The following is a 17,970-nucleotide window of genomic DNA, read 5'->3' as shown; positions in this document are numbered from 1 at the left end:
CTGAACAACACCAAAAGAAAGATGCCCAGGGTCCCTGCTCATCTGCGTGAACGTGCCTTAGGCATGCTGCAAGAAAGCATGAGGACTGCAGATGTGGCCACGACAATAAATTGCAATGTCCGTTCTGTGAGACGCCTAAGACAGCGCTACAGGGAGACAGAACAGACAGCTGATCGTCCTCGCAGTGGCAGACCACATGTAACAACACCTGCACAGGATCGGTACATCCGAACATCACACCTGCGGGACAGGTACAGGATGGCAACAACAACTGCCCGAGTTACACCAGGAACGCACAATCCCTCCATCAGTGCTCAGACTGTCCGCAATAGGCTGAGAGAGGCTGGACTGAGGGCTTGTAGGCCTGTTGTAAGGCAGGTCCTCACCAGACGACATCACCGGCAACAACGTCACTTATGGGCACAAACCCACTGTTGCTGGACCAGACAGGACTGGCAAAAAGTGCTCTTCACTGACGAGTCGCGGTTTTGTCTCACTTGGGGTGATGGTCGGATTCGCGTTTATCGTCGAAGGAATGAGCGTTACGCCGAGGCCTGTACTCTGGAGCGGGATCGATTTGGAGGTGGAGGGTCCGTCATGGTCTGGGGTGGTGTGTCACAGCATCATCGGACTGCGCTTGTTGTCATTGCAGGCAATCTCAACGCTGTGCGTTACAGGGAAGACATCCTCCTCCCTCGTGGTACCCTTCCTGCAGGCTCATCCTGACATGACCCTCCAGCATGACAATGCCAGCAGCCAAACTGCTCGTTTTGTGTGTGATTTCCTGCAAGACAGGAATGTCAGTGTTCTGCCTTGGCCAGCGAAGAGCCCGGATCTCAATCCCATTGAGCACGTCTGGTACCTGTTGGATCGGCGGGTGAGGGCTAGGGCCATTCCCCCCCCAGAAATGTCCAGGAACTTGCAGGTGCCTTGGTGGAAGAGTGGGGTAACGTCTCACAGCAAGAACTGGCAAATCTGGTGCAGTCCATGAGGAGGAGATGCACTGCAGTACATAATGCAGCTGATGGCCACACCAGATACTGACTTACTTTTGATTTTGTTCAGGGACACATTATTCAATTTCTGTTAGTCACATGTCTGTGGAACTTGTTCAGTTTGTCTCAGTTGTTGAATCTTGTTATGTTCATACAAATATTGACACATGTTAAGTTTGCTGAAAATAAACGCAGTTGACAGTGAAAGGACGTTTCTTTTTTTGCTGAGTTTATAATGAATAGAACTGGCTTGAACCTCTAACCCTGGCAATTTGACTGGTAAACTCATGAGTACACTCGCAATGGCTGCCTGGTATTGTGATGCAATAATTTCCATGGTAATGCAGAATGTTCCTTTTAAATTATGTTAATGAAACTGCTCCCGCTGATTTGGCCTTTTGATCTTGCTCCTCAAGAAATGCTGGCGGCCATGACCGAAGCCAAACATTAGTTGGCTTGGGGGTGTGGTTTGATGTGGGTGTTTCTTGGGTGTGTCCTTGTCACTACCAAGACACACCCATCTGTCAGAACCTTGCCCGCAGCTGTTTCCCATCACTCAATCACAACAAACAAACCTCTTGCAGGTTGAGTTCAATAACTACAGGAAGGTGTATGGTGAGATGTTTACAGATGTTCAGTTGATGTTATGATTAAACAAGTACAGTTAGCTCTGACACCTGTGGTCGCTTCTATCCTTCAAACTTAACATTTGTGACTAGGATGGCTGAATTTTCCGTACCACCACCGTCTCCGTTCCTCGCTCTGCCTGGTGAGCCCCCGGTTCCATGAACTCGATGGATTCAATCTTTTCAAACATACATTACTGCGCTGGGCTTACAAGACGTGAGTGATGCTAGGCTAAAAGTACTGCTGCTACACTGCCTAGGCGCAGAGGAACAGCATGTATTCGGGACACTCGGTTATGCTGGAAAATATGGCGATGCTGTGGCTCTCTTGGAGACACACTTCTCTACACCCCAAAGAGCCCTCCTCCGTCGGTTTCTTTTCAGCTGCTTGGTGAGTCTGCACACCAGTATGTGGTACATTTTACGGGGCTTAGCTATCTTGTGTACATTTTGGGCACTGCAGGACGAAATGGTATGTGACCAGCTTGTCGAGCATGCAAACAATGAGAAAGTACGTGAAAGACTGTTACTCTAACCTTATGATTTGTCACTGGCAAAGGCACTCCAGCTGGCTTTTCAAGTGGAGTTCGCAGCCGAATGTGCTGTAAAGCTAGCCTTCCTTTCTCCAGCCACTCGCTCTCACTGACACGGACCGCTCTGCTCAGACACTATACACGCAGCCGCTCCACCCCCAAGAGAGTGAGGGCAGCAGCACTTCAAAATGAGGAGAGTGTGCTACTCGTTTCAAAACTGCGTCATCGCTTACTTCCGGCCTATTGAAACTGCGGTTCCTCTGCCCAGAACGCAAAACTGTCCTCCATGTGGCCAATCATGCAGGAATTGTGGCAAACTCAACCACTTTGCTAAAGTCTGCAGGTCTGCCCCAGCTGACACACAACAACGGTATGTTCCCCAACCACCATCATTCATAATGTCAGCTCTGGACGAGTAGCATTTAAAACATGCACTCTGATTGATGAGGTCAGCCTGCCCCTCCACGACACAGGAGCTACAGTGTGTCTGCTGAACTTAGACATATAGACAGTTTTTGTCCCACCCCTCTCAACTGCCCTATGTGGATATGGCAACTAAAAAATTGACATTGTGGTGTTCCTCCAGCTGCCTGTTAAATATGGGGATGAAGCTTTGCCAGCTGTTCAGTTCCACGTGTCTCTTCATGGTGCCAACCTCCTGGGCCTTGACCTGTTCAGCAGCCTAGGCTTCTCCCTCTTCGACACCAGTGGTTCAGAGATCCTCACCGTCGCCACCCCGTGGCAGAAACAGCACCCTGCACTGTTTGAGGGCTTGGGCTGCCTCACCTCCCTTGCACACCAGCCCCTGATTGATCCCACCGTGACCCCTGTCATACAACCTCTATGCCGCGTCCCACTGGCCCTGCGCGCAGACGTCGATGCCGAGCTCTGGCACCAGCTAGAAGGAGACCTCATCGAGCCTATCGATGCATCCTCCTGGATCTCAAACCTGGTGGTGGTAAAAAAAGAATTTAGGGGGCCTGCGTACCTGTGTGGACCTTAGAGCAGCAAACAAGGCCATCATCCCAGACGAATACATCCTGGCCACTGCGGAAGAGCTCACTGCCCACTTCTACGGCTCCACTGTGTTCACCAAGCTGGACCTCCGTCAGGGATACAGTGGGGGAAAAAAGTATTTAGTCAGTCACCAATTGTGCAAGTTCTCCCACTTAAAAAGATGAGAGAGGCCTGTAATTTTCATCATAGGTACACGTCAACTATGACAGACAAAATGAGAAAAAAATCCAGAAAATCACATTTTTAATGAATTTATTTGCAAATTATGGTGGAAAATAAGTATTTGGTCACCTACAAACAAGCAAGATTTCTGGCTCTCACAGACCTGTAACTTCTTCTTTAAGAGGCTCCTCTGTCCTCCACTCGTTACCTGTATTAATGGCACCTGTTTGAACTTGTTATCAGTATAAAAGACACCTGTCCACAACCTCAAACAGTCACACTCCAAACTCCACTATGGCCAAGACCAAAGAGCTGTCAAAGGACACCAGAAACAAAATTGTAGACCTGCACCAGGCTGGGAAGACTGAATCTGCAATAGGTAAGCAGCTTGGTTTGAAGAAATCAACTGTGGGAGCAATAATTAGGAAATGGAAGACATACAAGACCACTGATAATTTCCCTCGATCTGGGGCTCCACGCAAGATCTCACCCCGTGGGGTCAAAATGATCACAAGAACGGTGAGCAAAAATCCCAGAACCACACGGGGGGACCTAGTGAATGACCTGCAGAGAGCTGGGACCAAAGTAACAAAGCCTACCATCAGTAACACACTACGCCACCAGGGACTCAAATCCTGCAGTGCCAGACGTGTCCCCCTGCTTAAGCCAGTGGGAGAGTGGGAGAACTTGCACAATTGGTGGCTGACTAAATACTTTTTTTCCCCACTGTACCTACAGATGTCGCTACACCCCAGCAGCCGCAACCTCACAGCGTTCATCACCCACTTAGGGGTCTTCCGCTACAAGTGCATGGCCTTTGGATTAAGCTCCGCCCCCAGCTGCTTCGACGAGATCATGTTGTCTGTCTTCTCAGGGATCCCAGGGGTGGCCATCTACCTCGACGACATCATTGTTCATGGGCCCACCACCGGGGTCCATGATGAGTGCCTACATATGTTCACTGCACTGGCAAAACACCACCTCGCTTAATGGAGAAAAGTGTGTCTTCACCGCCCTTGCCGTTGACTTTGTGGGATTTCGCGCCTCAGCCGAGGCGATTTCCCCACTCCACTCAAACTGAAGCGATCCTTCGGATCCCAGAGCCAACCTCTTCTGCCCAGGTTGCGTCCTTCCTGGGTATGACGGCGTACTAACCGCTCCGCTGCGCCACCTGCTGAAAGAAGAGGAGCCCTGGGTCTGGACGACAGCCTGCTCCTATGCTGTGCGTCTCCTTAAATCACAGCTCACCTCATCACTGGTCTTCGCCCACTTCGACCTCCCAAGCACCACCCTTGTCACGTGCGATGCCTCTGCTGTTGCCGTAGGAGCAGTGCTGTCCCAGCTGCAAAGTGGACAGGAGAGGCCGACCGCCTTCGTCTCCCGAGCCTTCAGCCCCACAGAGCAGAGATTTATTCTGTGGGTGAGCAGGAGGCTTCTAGCATGCGTCTGGGCATGTGAACGGTGGCACATTTTATCTGTACAGCCACAAACCCCTCCACCTCTCCCGCTGGTCAGACCGTCTGCAGCAGTACAACTTCCGTCTCCAGTTCACACCAGGGCGTGACAACGTCTTGACTGACGACCTCTCCCGCTCCAGGCTACGGTGTCACTGCAGGCGCTCCAGCAGGCATCGGCAGACGACCCTACTCCAAGCTGGTGACCTTCATCAGACAGGGCTGGCCCAACAAAGCGCCAGAGGAGCTGTCGCCCTACTTCAAGGTCAGAGAGGAGCTGTCCTGCTAGAACGACACGTGTCTCGTGAGGGCTCTGCACTGTGGTCTCAAGTGCTCTTTGTGTGCTTGCCATGGCGCACGAGGGCCACTTGTGCATAGTCCGGCTCAAGCAACAGTCTCACGACTTGGTGTGTACTACCACCCCCAGGGAAATGGGGGGCGTGGAGCGTTTCAACCAGACGCTCAAGAATGGCATAAGGGCCCACCTCGCACAAGGGTGCACATTCGCCACCAGCCTGCTCCAAACACTGCTGTGCTACCTTGCCACACAGCACTCCACCACAGGGGTCTCCCCAGCATCCTTCCGGCTGGGACATGAGCTGCAGTTGCCCCTGGACAGACTCCACCCTCATTCTCGCCCTCCTCCGGCTCAACCACCCACTCAAAATGCTCGGGCCACAGTCGCGGTCCTCCAGCAGCGGATTAAAGAACTCTGACACCTGTGGTCGCTTCTGTCCTTCAAACAGAGATGCCGGAGAAAGCTTTGAATAGGTCAGAAGCCTACAGAGTAATATGAGAAGAATGCAATTGCTGAATTTATGTTGATATTCTAAACAGTGTTTTGATAACTTTCAAATGTAGTAACAGGTCAATGTAGAATAAACAACCCTTTACATAATACCATAGAAGCAGTGTTCTGCTAATACAGTATAACGATGTTCAACTTTCATTGTCATTCCCAGCTGATACTGATACTGTGCCTATCTGCATTTTGGCAGGTGGTAATGGGGCTACCTTGGCAAACATGTCGGCGAGATCATACCTTCCTGTGTGGTGTCCAATATACAACAGGAGTTCGCTGATCCTGGTGCAGAATACACAGGGTTTCTCCCTCCCCATATTGACTGATACCATTCAATAATAAAAAAAGACAATACAAGTAAAAGTTGTCTGGTAAAATGTTTATGCAGAGTGCCAGCTCTCTCTCCATTTAGAGACCACAGTATCAAGCCCATCTGTCAGTCTGGACTTCATCACATCATCTTGCAAGTCTCCATGTGCTGGCTCCATACAGGTTTCTGTGAACACATACACATATCCTAGTCACTGTTCTATTACCAATGGCAGTTAGGATAGGTAATATCTGACACAAACAGGTGCTATGTTGAAGTTTGAACAGGTCAGATTAAACCTACCTAATTCTGGTCTCCCCATCGACGACCATTGGTGAGCAGGCAAGAGGTGAGGCTGGAGGTGAGGTCTTTGCCAGCGCCCCATTGATGCGTAGATCAGCTCCTGGCCCCTCATTAAAGATACTGGTCGGTCAAACACACGCACAGCACTGATTTACATTATCAATGGTTGTTATGATTAGCATTGGAACCGTGGAACCAACCTGATCGCTGCATTCTCCTTTCTATTTCACTTCAGATATCATGATATGTGAAATAGAATGGTTATGAAGGTGCACTCAAAACTGTTTTGACCTTTTGACCAGGTCCAATGTCACCAACCTGATTCAAGTGTCCTCCCTGTTCCATTTAAAGGAATGCCCACAGCGAGGGTATGTCTGCCTGATGCATACTCCCTTGCTGGTCTTTTCTATGTTGCAGTTCAGACCGGTTAATACAATAGACAGCCAAGTTTTAAATAGCATTTTGTTATAAAGAAAGGACAAAGCTTTTTGATAATGCACTTCACAACCTAATTGACTCTCTAATACTTGTATGTGCTTGGTATGGTAATTAACTTACTAGTTTATCAAACTGGGTGTTTTTTAATGCAACTTTTCATCACACACATTACCGTTGTTGATGAAGCAATCTGTCATCAGGCCAGTAACTCTGGTCAAGCTAATTCTAGGTTGTCACTAGTTACCAAGTCATCAACCTGCCTATTTCTACAATTTATCTTCTTAAAATGGGATTTTAAACCTAACCTAAACCACACTGCTAACTTTATGCCTAACCCTAACCTAAACCTTGTTTTCATAAATGTTTACGATGTAGCCAGGCTTTGTGGCTGTGGTAACTAGTGGAAACCCTAATTCTATGCTTTACAGATGTAGACTAACTTTAGCTCCAGATTGGATTAGATTGGCTAGCTTGCCTCGCTAGCATTATCAAATGATAAAGTTACATAACCAGCATTATCTACACCAGTGGTCACCAACCTTTTCTGAGTCACTTTTGCAGTCAAAAAGCAAGCTGAGATTTTGTTTTTAAACATTACTTTAAAAAATGTAACATTAACCTAATTAATAATTAATATGAATTAACTGTTAATAAAAACAGTTCTGTAGGAATTAGGTTTGTGCAGTAGGCCTAATACATTATCAAAGCATATTGGCTATAGGCCTGCCAATATTGTTCTTCTCAGACCATATTATTTTTCAAAACTCAAGCTTTGATAACAAAATAGATCAGTTGGTGTAGCACAGCTTTTACTGGACTGATGGTACCTGCATCTGATGGTCATGGTGCTTTCAAGACAACTGTGAACTCAGGAAAAATAGGTCAAATCATGACGTCAGTGATCTTCAGGTCGGAAAGTCGGAGCGCTAGAAAGATGACTGAGTTTCTGACTTTGAATTCTGAGTTGGATGACCGGTTAATACAATTTTTCCCAGTTGGATAAAACATTTTTTAGAGTTCCTAGTTGTCTTGAATGCACTGAAGTCAGAAGTCTGAGATTTCCAAGTTGTTTTGAACACGACATTAGTCTCAGCGGAGGGACTTAGTCTCACCTTTCATCTGGTGAGACTGACCAGAGAGAGGGGACTCGAGTCGCACTGTATCCACATCTGCCTCATGCACAAATTCATGTTGTTCCTATGACCAGAGAAAGTGAAATATTAAAATAGACACAATGAGCTGCTAATAATAATACAAATGCAGGGCTATCGATACACTTGGCTACTCATTGCAGCTGCAGCGCGAGTGGAAGTAGAGAGAATCCGTTTTATGTTTTTTAATAGTGTTGAATAAAAACAGTGACAGTGCTGAATAAAAACTTGAACATGAACTCACTCATAAAAACAGCAGCTCTTTGCTGTATTCTTTGACAGTCACAACAAAATGTTTGAGTATCCTTGGTGTGTCTGAGGCTTTAGGCCTATTTTTAAAATAATTAATATGTATGGGTCTATGGCCATTGGTATTTTCATAAAAACCTACTCTGACGTTTTATGAAGCTGTTTTTAAAGTTCAACAAAGAGTTTTAACGGCTGGTTTTACATCCCTCTTGATCACAGCTGGGCTGTTTTAGTGCAGGCGGTTTATTATTTTCACTTTTGCGTACACAAATTCCCCTACTCGTACTGCCTCTTGTTTTCCTCAGCTCTGAATTGCCTTCCTCTCACTACTGGGAGATTTCAAACTACCTTGTCAAACCACTGTTTGATCAGGGCACTGTGGTGACAATGGCATGCGCTCTGTGTTAAGGTTTATTCAAGGTTTTCTACACGCACTGGGGCCAATCCCTTTCTCTGCCACTCCCTCCAATCGATTACTCTGCTCTCGCTCGCTCTCTCGTTTGTGTGTGTGTGTGTGTGTGTGTGAAGTTACACATTCTCTTTCTGCACCTCACACATTCTCTCGCTCTCTCTGTTTACACGCACACATTCTCTCACTCTCTTTCCCTCCACTCAGTCAAACTCCTTCACTCTTAGGCGGAGTTGGTGGTAGAGTGGGCTGTGGTTAGGATCTCTGAATGACACAGGGTTACCTCTCAGCTGTGGGTGTCTCTATCTTTTTCTATTTTATCATACTGAATACAACTATGGACTTTAGCCTTGACTGAATGAGAGGCTCTACTTCATACTAAGGAGTTTTCTTTTCTCTCTCTCTCTCTGAGAGAGAACAGACTGCTCTACTGAGGATCTGAAGAGTTTCTCTCTGGACAGTGGAGAGATTGTTCTGGTTTTGCATTGACATACAGACAGGATGGCTGCCCCTTCACTTCTTCTCTTCGTTGACAGGTCTGTATGTACGAGAGGGCTATTCTGACCTTCGGTGTGTAGTATACACTGGCTTTTGAAGTTATCTAGGGGGCTATATTGCTGTTTTCTACCCATTGTTTTCCTAGCCTGGGTACGAGTCCATTTCTGTTAATATTCCACTCCTTGTACTCTGTGTCATATGCTAAACATGACACTGGGAGTGTAGTGTGTGTGTGTGTTTTGGCATATGACAAGGAGTACAAGGAGTGGAATGTTATCAGAAACAGACTAGTACCCAGGCAATTGTTTTCTGCTTGACACACAAAGAACACTCTGCCATGTGAGTGGTTATGAGGCCTGGATGGTTTAGTTTAGGCAAGTTGTGTGATTCTGTGTACCGTGTGTCATCATGGAACATACCCTGGAGAGGGTAACAAGTACTTGAAGTCCTGAACGTTCCCTTGCTGCTCTATGATCTGTGTTGTGACTGTCATCTGTTTTGTTGTGTTTAAAGCAGTTCTGGTACACACTGGGGATTTCTCTGCTTTTTACTTTTTTAAACCCGTTCAATTTTCTCTGCTTAAGCCTACATTATTCACGACTTAGTACAGAACATCTTGTAGAATCTGCCCCTCGACATTATACTATTTACTGTAATGTTTACTTCAGCAAATTATTACAACCAACCAAGTGTGAATCCTTAGTTTCCTTATGGTAAGCTAATGGGACTTAGGAAAAATAGGCCTAGTTTATAGTCAAAACCTTGAGTTTTAGCTAATAGGAAAGCTGCAGTGTCAGACTTTGCTCTGTGCCGGTTTCAGTCGGCGCCCAGCTGTGCCCCCTGCACTCCAGAACTTCCCCGGACAAGTTCCTTTATCACAGCGGTAGTTACTGCAGTTTAAGACTCAGTGTTATAGTGCTTAGTTCTCTTCTTTAGTTATTGATTTATTTTCCCTTTAGGTAGGTAAGTCATTGAGAACAAATGTTATTTTACAATAACGACCTGGCCACAGCTCTTCAAGCTACTTTCTAATCTAGCCTAAGATGCAGCATTGCAGGCAATGTTTTGATTTTTGCATCATTTTTAATTTTTTTATGTGCCTGTCCGGTTACATATTAATGTAATATTTATTTTAGTCCCAACAACGTTCTGCTCTTTCTCTTGTCAAATCATTACTTAACAGCGCCGTAACAATGGCTGCGGGGCTTGGTGTAGCGTAAGTAAACATCATAATTACATGCAAGACCTCCACCACTGATACAGTACTATAGCACACACCATTTGCCTGCTGTGATCTGCAGAGAAGAATGGGAGAAACTCCCAAAATACATGTGTGCCAAGCTTGTAGCGTCATACCCAAATTACTGATTTAAAGGGTCTGAATACTTATGTAATGTGATATTTCAGTTTTTTATTTGTAACAAAATGTGGAAAAAGTCAAGGGGTCTGAATACTTTCCGAATGCACTGTATTTCATTGCTAGTTCAGTGCATTGCAATTTTTCCATTGAAATATTTCAATATTTGCCTAATTGACAGGAGGCCCTTCTCAAGCTTGGCTTCTTGTCAGAACTATAACACCGTGGACTTTGCCTCAGAGCCTGAGATTGCTAATTATAAACATTGGCGCCTATATGTAATATAAGGCACGATCAGATTTAAGGAAGATTTGGTGGATAGTGAGCATACTGGTTATACATTTGCACCTCACCTGTCTTTCTCTAGATATGCATGTTTATTAATCGTTAAAGGTTAGCATAAGTGCAGTCTGAACCTCTTGAACTGTTTTGATTATGAAATGCATTCGTCAACATGTTGTGAGCCATTGAAAGGATTAATCAAAGGTCAAGTTCCAAAGGCTTATATATTCTGCTCAAGTTTCCACATCCTCTGTAGACTGCAATGATGGGTCTATAGATACAGGTTACACAGTTTCATAACCTGCCATGTCATCACAGCGTCCAATATTGCAACTGATCAGGCTCACTGGACCCAGAATGGCCAACACAAAAGGTTAGGCAGATCACAGATAATGATCATGGACCTTTACTGGGACAACTGGAGTTTAACATATTTCTCGAAGGCGAACAAAAGCGAAGACTGTTCAGATTCCGGCACTGCCTGGAGCTTCTATATAGCCTGGCTACCTAACCAGACTGTGAGGTCAAACAATGGTGACCGGCGACTGCAATGGTCAGTCTGGTTAACCAGGATAGCTTTCATAGACACACTTTCAGATATTCCCCATTCTCATTGTTCTAGACTGTTTCTGAGATTTAGCCTATAGTTTTGAGTTACAGTTTTGAGTCTCAAAATGACTGGTGCCAATGGTTATGTCTTTGCCTCTTTTCCTCCAAGTTTTCCTTCACATCATCCACTTCAATGCTTTTTTCCCCTCCTGCCTTCTGAGAAATAGCAGGCCCCTCTGCCTCTCCTTTTATGTCCCATGAAGGAGATCTGTATGTCATTGTCGGTTACTTTGAACTGGCTTTCAGGCTTTGAGTTCTGTTTGTCTCGTGCAGTGTGCTTTGAAGCCGAGACCGTAGAAACCCAGACCAACAACTCATTGGCTAGTTCCTGGTCTGGGTCTTGTTGGTCCTAGCAACAATTAGGCAGGCACAAATGTACACAACTAGACACTTGGATAGACTGTAAAAGTAGGGCCACATTTTTTAATGGGAAGATGCAAGCTCCAGTCCTGAATCTGCCAATCTACTATTTATGTTTGAAGGCATTCGAGATTGGTTCCATGGGGGTGAGTGGGTCAAGGGTTAGGGGTCAAACCGGTCATGTCAAACAGCAGTTACACTCTGACTACTGACCTGTATCCTCCAGAGTCTCTCTGTTGAGATACTGGCCAAGAGGTTTTGGTGTAACTTCAATTAGCCACCCTTTGCCTTGATGACAGCTTTGCACACTCTTGGCATTCTCTCAACCAGCTTCACCTGGAATGCTTTTCCAACAGTCTTGAAGGAGTTCCCAAATATGCTGAGCACTTGTTGGCTGCTTTTCCTTCACTCTGCGGTCCGACTCATCCCAAACCATCTCAATTGGGTTGAGGTCAGGGGATTGTGGAGGCCAGGTCATCTGAAGCAGCACTCTCCTTTTTGGTAAAATAGCCCTTACACAGCTTGGAGGTGTGTTGAGTCATTGTGCTGTTGAAAAACAAATGATAGTCCCACTAAGCCCAAACCAGATGGGATGGCGTGTTGCTGCAGAATGCTGTGGTAGCCATGCTGGTTAAGTGTGCTTTGAATTCTAAATAAATCACAAACGGTGTCACCAGCAAAAATCTCCAATTTGGACTCCAGACCAAAGGACAATTTCCACCGGTCTAATGTCCATTGCTCGTGTTTCTTGGCCCAAGCAGGTCTATTCTTCTTATTGGTGTCCTTTTAGTAGTGGTTTCTTTCCAGCAATTCGAACATGAAGGCCTGATTCACACAGTCCCCTCTGAACAGTTGATGTTGAGATGTGTCTGTGACTTGAACTATTTGGGCTGCAATTTCTGAGGCTGGTAACTCTAATGAACTTAAAGGTAACTCTGGGTCTTCCATTCCTTTGGAGGTCCTCATGAGAGCCAGTTTCATCATAGCGCTTGATGGTTTTTGCGACTTCACTTGAAGAAACGTTCAAAGTTCTTAATTTTCCGGATTGACTGACCTTCATGTCTTAAAGTAATGATGGACTGTTGTTTCTCTTTGCTTATTTGAGCTGTTCTTGCCATAATATGGACTTGGTCTTTTACCAAATTGGGCTATCTTCTGTATACCCCCCTACCTTGTCACAACACAATTGATTGGCTCAAACGCATTGAAGGAAAGACATTGTTAATTAACACCTGTTAATTTAAATCCATTCCAGGTGACTACCTCATGAAGCTGGTTGAGAGAATGCCAAGAGTGTTTAAAGCTGTCATCAAGGCAAATGGTGGCTATTTGAAGAATCTGAAATACACTTTTTTGGTTACTACATGATTCTATATTTGTTATTTCATAGTTTTGATGTCTTCACTATTATTCTACAATGTAGAACATAGTAAAAAATTAAGAAAAACCCTGGAATGAGTAGGTGTGTCCAAACCTTTGACTGGTACTGTATATACAAGTAATTAAGTCATTAGATAAGCCAATATCCTCTACCTAGTGTCTTATCCTGAATTGCTTTGCACTCCGTGACTACGTTGATGATTCTAAAGGTTCAGCTTCCTAACCAATAGTAACCTTATGGATTGCATAGCACTTAGGCTTGCAGAAAAGACAAGTTTACTCCACTGGAAAGCAGGAAATGAGCTGGGTAATTTATCTGCCTGTTACATCACCTCTATTAACGATGAGGAAGTTGGCTCTTTTATCAGCTGATGTTTATTCATGTTTTTTCACTCTCTATTCACATTTTTTATTGAAGCCTTCCATTGTCTCTTTGTGAATCTTGCACCATAGCCTATGTTGATGGAGGAATGAATGCAGTATGCCTATCTTAAAGGGATGCGGACCACGTGAAAGAGATGGCCATGATCATTATTATGCATTCAGTTCTAAACATCTACCCAAGCTAAACATACTGTTCTGACTGTCCTTACATTAGCCTATTAGAACATTGTCCAGTTGGTACTACAAACTGTTGTGTCCAATGGAACACGTGATAACATTTCCTCTATTGATTAAGACACTTTTTCAGTAAATGGTTAACAAGTAATGTTGATCCCTGTTTCAAATACAGACATGTACAGAGATGGCGGTACAGTTTACTTTAAAGCTGGACTCCTTAATGGTTAAACTGCCACGTCCATTGGGATATTACAACAACAAATAAGTTACTGCAATCAACAAACACGTTTTTATCTTCCCCTCAGACATCATTGCACACGCGATAGAACAGCAGAATATGTACTGCAATTTTTTTTAACCACACCTCTGTTTAGTCTACAAAACAAAAACAATATAAAAGGTGCTGGGATGGACATTGGCGCTGCTTCCCCTAATGCGGATTCCATCATTAATGCCAAACCCATCGATTATTAGATTATTCGCCGTGCTCTTTCTAGCCTACTTTTAATTCAAGGTGGTATTTTAAATTGAAGTGTAGCCTAGTGCTCTATCCTTGGCCTGTACTGCTCCACTCTTGGGTCTTTAACTGCCCACTGGCTCGTGGCGTGGCTTTGTTTAAATCCGTGAATTCCGCTTGTGCGCTTATCTCATGGACACACCAGCCAGCCATTGTATTGTCGCTGTTCTCCGCCTCGGGTGACCTAGTGAAGGGAGCCAGTGTGTGTTCAGCTTTGGCTCTGGGTTTTAATGTCTTAATTTCCATGTTCTCGCTCGCTCTCTCGCTCACTCACGCTCTCTCGCTCTTTCTCTCACGCTCTCTCGAACGCTCACTCATGCGCCCTCACTCACGCTCTCTCACTCACACCATCGTTCTCTGTGCCTCACTGTTCTCTCTCTCCCTCTTCCCTCTCTTGCTCCCTCCCTCTCTTCCCCTCACTCTCTCAGGAGTCTGTTTGTCAAGAAAGTGAAGGACACTCGGCCAGTGGAGCAGAAGGACCCGGGCTGGAAGCTGTTTGGGAAAATCCTCCCTAGAGAGTGCTCAGTGAAACACCCCCAGAAAATACAGAAGGTACGCACGTGCACACACACACACACACACACACACACACACACACACACACACACAGATGGAGAAAACATACTACATTGCTCGACATTAACGCTTGTCTTCTGGTCCGGGACAAGTAAAACAAATTGTAGGATAAGAAGAATATAGATTTAAGTTGTCCGAACGGACAAGTAAAAAAAAAACTCATCACAATATCAAACAATTACTTCAGAATTGGATCAGAGAGGCCAACCTTGGAATAATATTCAAATCTGTTTTTCATTTTCATAAATAAAAAAATCCTAGGTGACATACATATTGGCTACAGCCTCATGTCCAAACCGATGCTGAGATGATGGAGGCGCCAGAAAATGTAGCCAAACTTAAATTAGACTTTTAATTACATACTTATAGGCAAAACGCTGGTCATGTTTTTTATTTCTATTTTATAGGATCCCCATTAGCCGGCGCCAATGGCGACAGCTAGACTTACTGGGGTCAGACACATAACGAAAAATACATTACAGACAAAATACTTTACAATTTACATACATTTAAACATGAACATGTAGTGTGCTTGTGTGTTTGCATCTATCAGTTACACATACATGTAAGTACATACACACAAAAAGTAGGTCACATGGGGGAGAGGCGTTGTGCCGTGAGGTGTTTTATTAGTTTTTTTGAAACCAGCTTTACTGTTGACTTGCACTATATGAGATGGAAGGGTGTTCCATGCAATCATTGCTCTGTATAATACTGTACATTTCCTTGAATTTGTTCTGGACCGGGGTCTGTGAAAAGACCCCTGTTGGCATGTGTGGTAAGTGTGTGTGTCTGTGCTGTGTGTAAGTTTACTATCCAAACAATTTGGAATTTCTTACACATTGTTTCTTATAAAAACAAGAAGCGACGCATTGTCTTTCCTCAGTTCTTAGCCAAGAGAGACTGGCATGCCCTCTGATTACAATGAAAAGCAAAAGGTGCCTCTGTTCTGGGCCAGCTGCAGCTTAACTAGGTCCTTCTTTGCAGCATTTAACCATATGACTGGACACTAATCAAGATAAAACTAGAGCCTACAGGACTTGCTTTGTGGAGTGTGGTGTCAAAAAACAGCATCTCTTTATCACGGACAGACCTCTCCCCATGTTTCACAAATATAACTAAGGATAATTAACAGTAACGTCTAAAGGCTTGAGTCTGTCGACGTACTCTAATCATACAGAATCAAATTGTCACAAGAACCGAGAGTGAAGGAGAGTGCCTGCCATGTTGTGCACCACACATCACCCACCTTGAATCTGAGTGGAGACTGTCCGCATTTTGAAACAATTGAACTATATAGGTAATTGTTTAAAACCTGGATGTTTCATGTTATTTTATGAGCATTTCTTACCTTGTATCAAAGTAGCCCAAAATACGACCATAGAAATGTTGTGGTGTTATTTTTATAAACACTTAATATGCCATTGAAACCAGCATTTTTTTCTCATGTTCTATTGGTTTTCAAATCAACGTTATTTTTATTTTCCAGCAGTCCAAGGTATAATCCTAGTCATATTAGTAACCCATGCTAGTTGATGCATCTTTAGGTCTCTCCTATTTCTTAATTTCTAATGGATATTTTCATCTCTGTCACGTTAAAACGCTTGCACGTGTGGTGCACTTTTGAGAATGGTGTTTTCCCGCTAATTGCATTTTGGAACATTCGCGTTGTTGAGCTTGTAATATAAAGAAATAAAACGTTAATGGTCTGATGTGTTGCATCAGCCTCATTTGCTTTTTAAAAATGTTCTATGTGCTGTGGTTGTATGAATTTTGGATCTGTTGTCCCAGAGTCAGTTTTGAACCGTAGACATATTTTTTTTTTTGCATCCCAGGGACGACGGGACAACATTCATTTCGAGCCCTGGGGGAATTATTTTATAAAGACATAAAAATATTTGGTTGTAATTGTAATGTTGCAATATTTTATAGGCTACCAGGATAGCCTTAAAGTGGCAGTGTTATATTTTGAGACAGGCTTGAATATGCAAAGTAGCAGCGGTGGAAAAAGTAGGCTACTCAATTAAGTAAAGATATCTTAATAGAAAATGACTCCAGTAAAAGTGAGTCACCTAGTAAATACTACTTGTCTAATGGTATCTGGTTTTAAATGTACTTAAATACTGTGGTGGAAAAAGTATTCAATTGTCATACTTGAGTAAAAGTAAATGCTACACGTCAAATTCCTTATTAAGCAAACAAGACAGTCCGATTTTCTTCTCTTTTTTTCGGACAGCCAGGGGCACACGCCAACACTCAGACATGATTTACAAACGCAGTATTTGTGTTTAGTGAGTCTGCCAGATCAGAGGCAGTAGGGATGACAACGTGTTATATTGCTGTCCTGCCTGAGCATTCGAAATGTAACAAGGACTTTTGGGTGTCAAGGAAAATGGATTGGAGTAGAAAGTACATATTTTCTTTAGGAATGTAGTGGAGTAAAAGTAAAAGTTGTCAGAAATATAAATAATAAAGTATGGATACCCCCAAAAACTTAGTTACAGTTCTTTACATCACTGCAAAGAAGCCAATAGGCACAGAGTGTAGCCTACATTTTTGTCTGATTCTCTATGTTAAAAAAGATAGTAATGCATTTTATTTTGTAAAGTGGTTCCTTGCATCATACGATGATGTAAAAATGGTGTTACATAACTTTTTTTGGAGGGTGGGACAAGTGGCTTGAGCTTTTGGACAAGTAAAAAATCAGTCCTGGCTAAAAAAGTTAAAGTCAAGCCCTGCACCATGAAAAGGTCCTCTACAGTATACAATGCACTTAACAATACAAAATGTGCGCAGAGGGATAAATGTGTCCTATAATTTACCATATTGTAAATGTGTGTGAGCGCAAAGACACCATATAATTACCCTTTACATTCTATGGCCTACTTCACAACACTACCACATTGAGTGTTTATTCCTGTTACCTGTAAGTGGCCATTGATTACCAATACAAGCCACTACCCTAAGTAATATAGATCAGACTGACACTGTGGTTCAACTGAGAAGGCTGGGGGCAACAGGTCAGCTTTGGTCTATATGACCTAATGGGTCCTGTGACCTGAGGGTCAGAGAGGAAATTTGTCTCCGTTTGCAGCTGGACTGATATCTAGTTCCCCTGTGTCTCTCTCTCACTCACACATACACACACACACACACACACACACACACACACACAATGAGTGTGAAGTGTACTAAAGTGATGTCCATCCTCTTAGACAGCTGGTCTGAACCTATTGTGTAATAACCTGGTAAAGGTATGCACTATGAAGGGGTGTGTGTGCTGAATGTCTATATAGGTATATGAAGTATGATAAGGTGTGTAGCGTATGTGGGTAATTCTTCAACTATGGTACTCTTTGAGCTAGACAGTTTCAGAAAATA

General features: G+C 44.0%; 1 protein-coding gene across 2 annotated transcripts in view; it reads left to right on the top strand.

Annotated features, from left to right (window-relative positions):
- LOC311113214 (TBC1 domain family member 14-like) overlaps nt 1–17,970 on the top strand; it is a 77,463-nt gene that overhangs the window by 15,578 nt on the left and 43,915 nt on the right. For both annotated transcript variants that reach the window (XM_084156414.1, XM_084156415.1), the window contains one exon: nt 14,442–14,565. In XM_084156414.1, the coding sequence (XP_084012540.1) occupies nt 14,442–14,565 (124 nt within the window). The remainder of the gene's footprint in view (nt 1–14,441; nt 14,566–17,970) is intronic.

This window comes from Coregonus lavaretus (assembly GCF_964263955.1).
Source record: "Coregonus lavaretus genome assembly, chromosome: 39".
Lineage (NCBI taxonomy): Eukaryota > Metazoa > Chordata > Actinopteri > Salmoniformes > Salmonidae > Coregonus > Coregonus lavaretus.
This window is presented reverse-complemented; position numbering and strand designations above follow the sequence as displayed.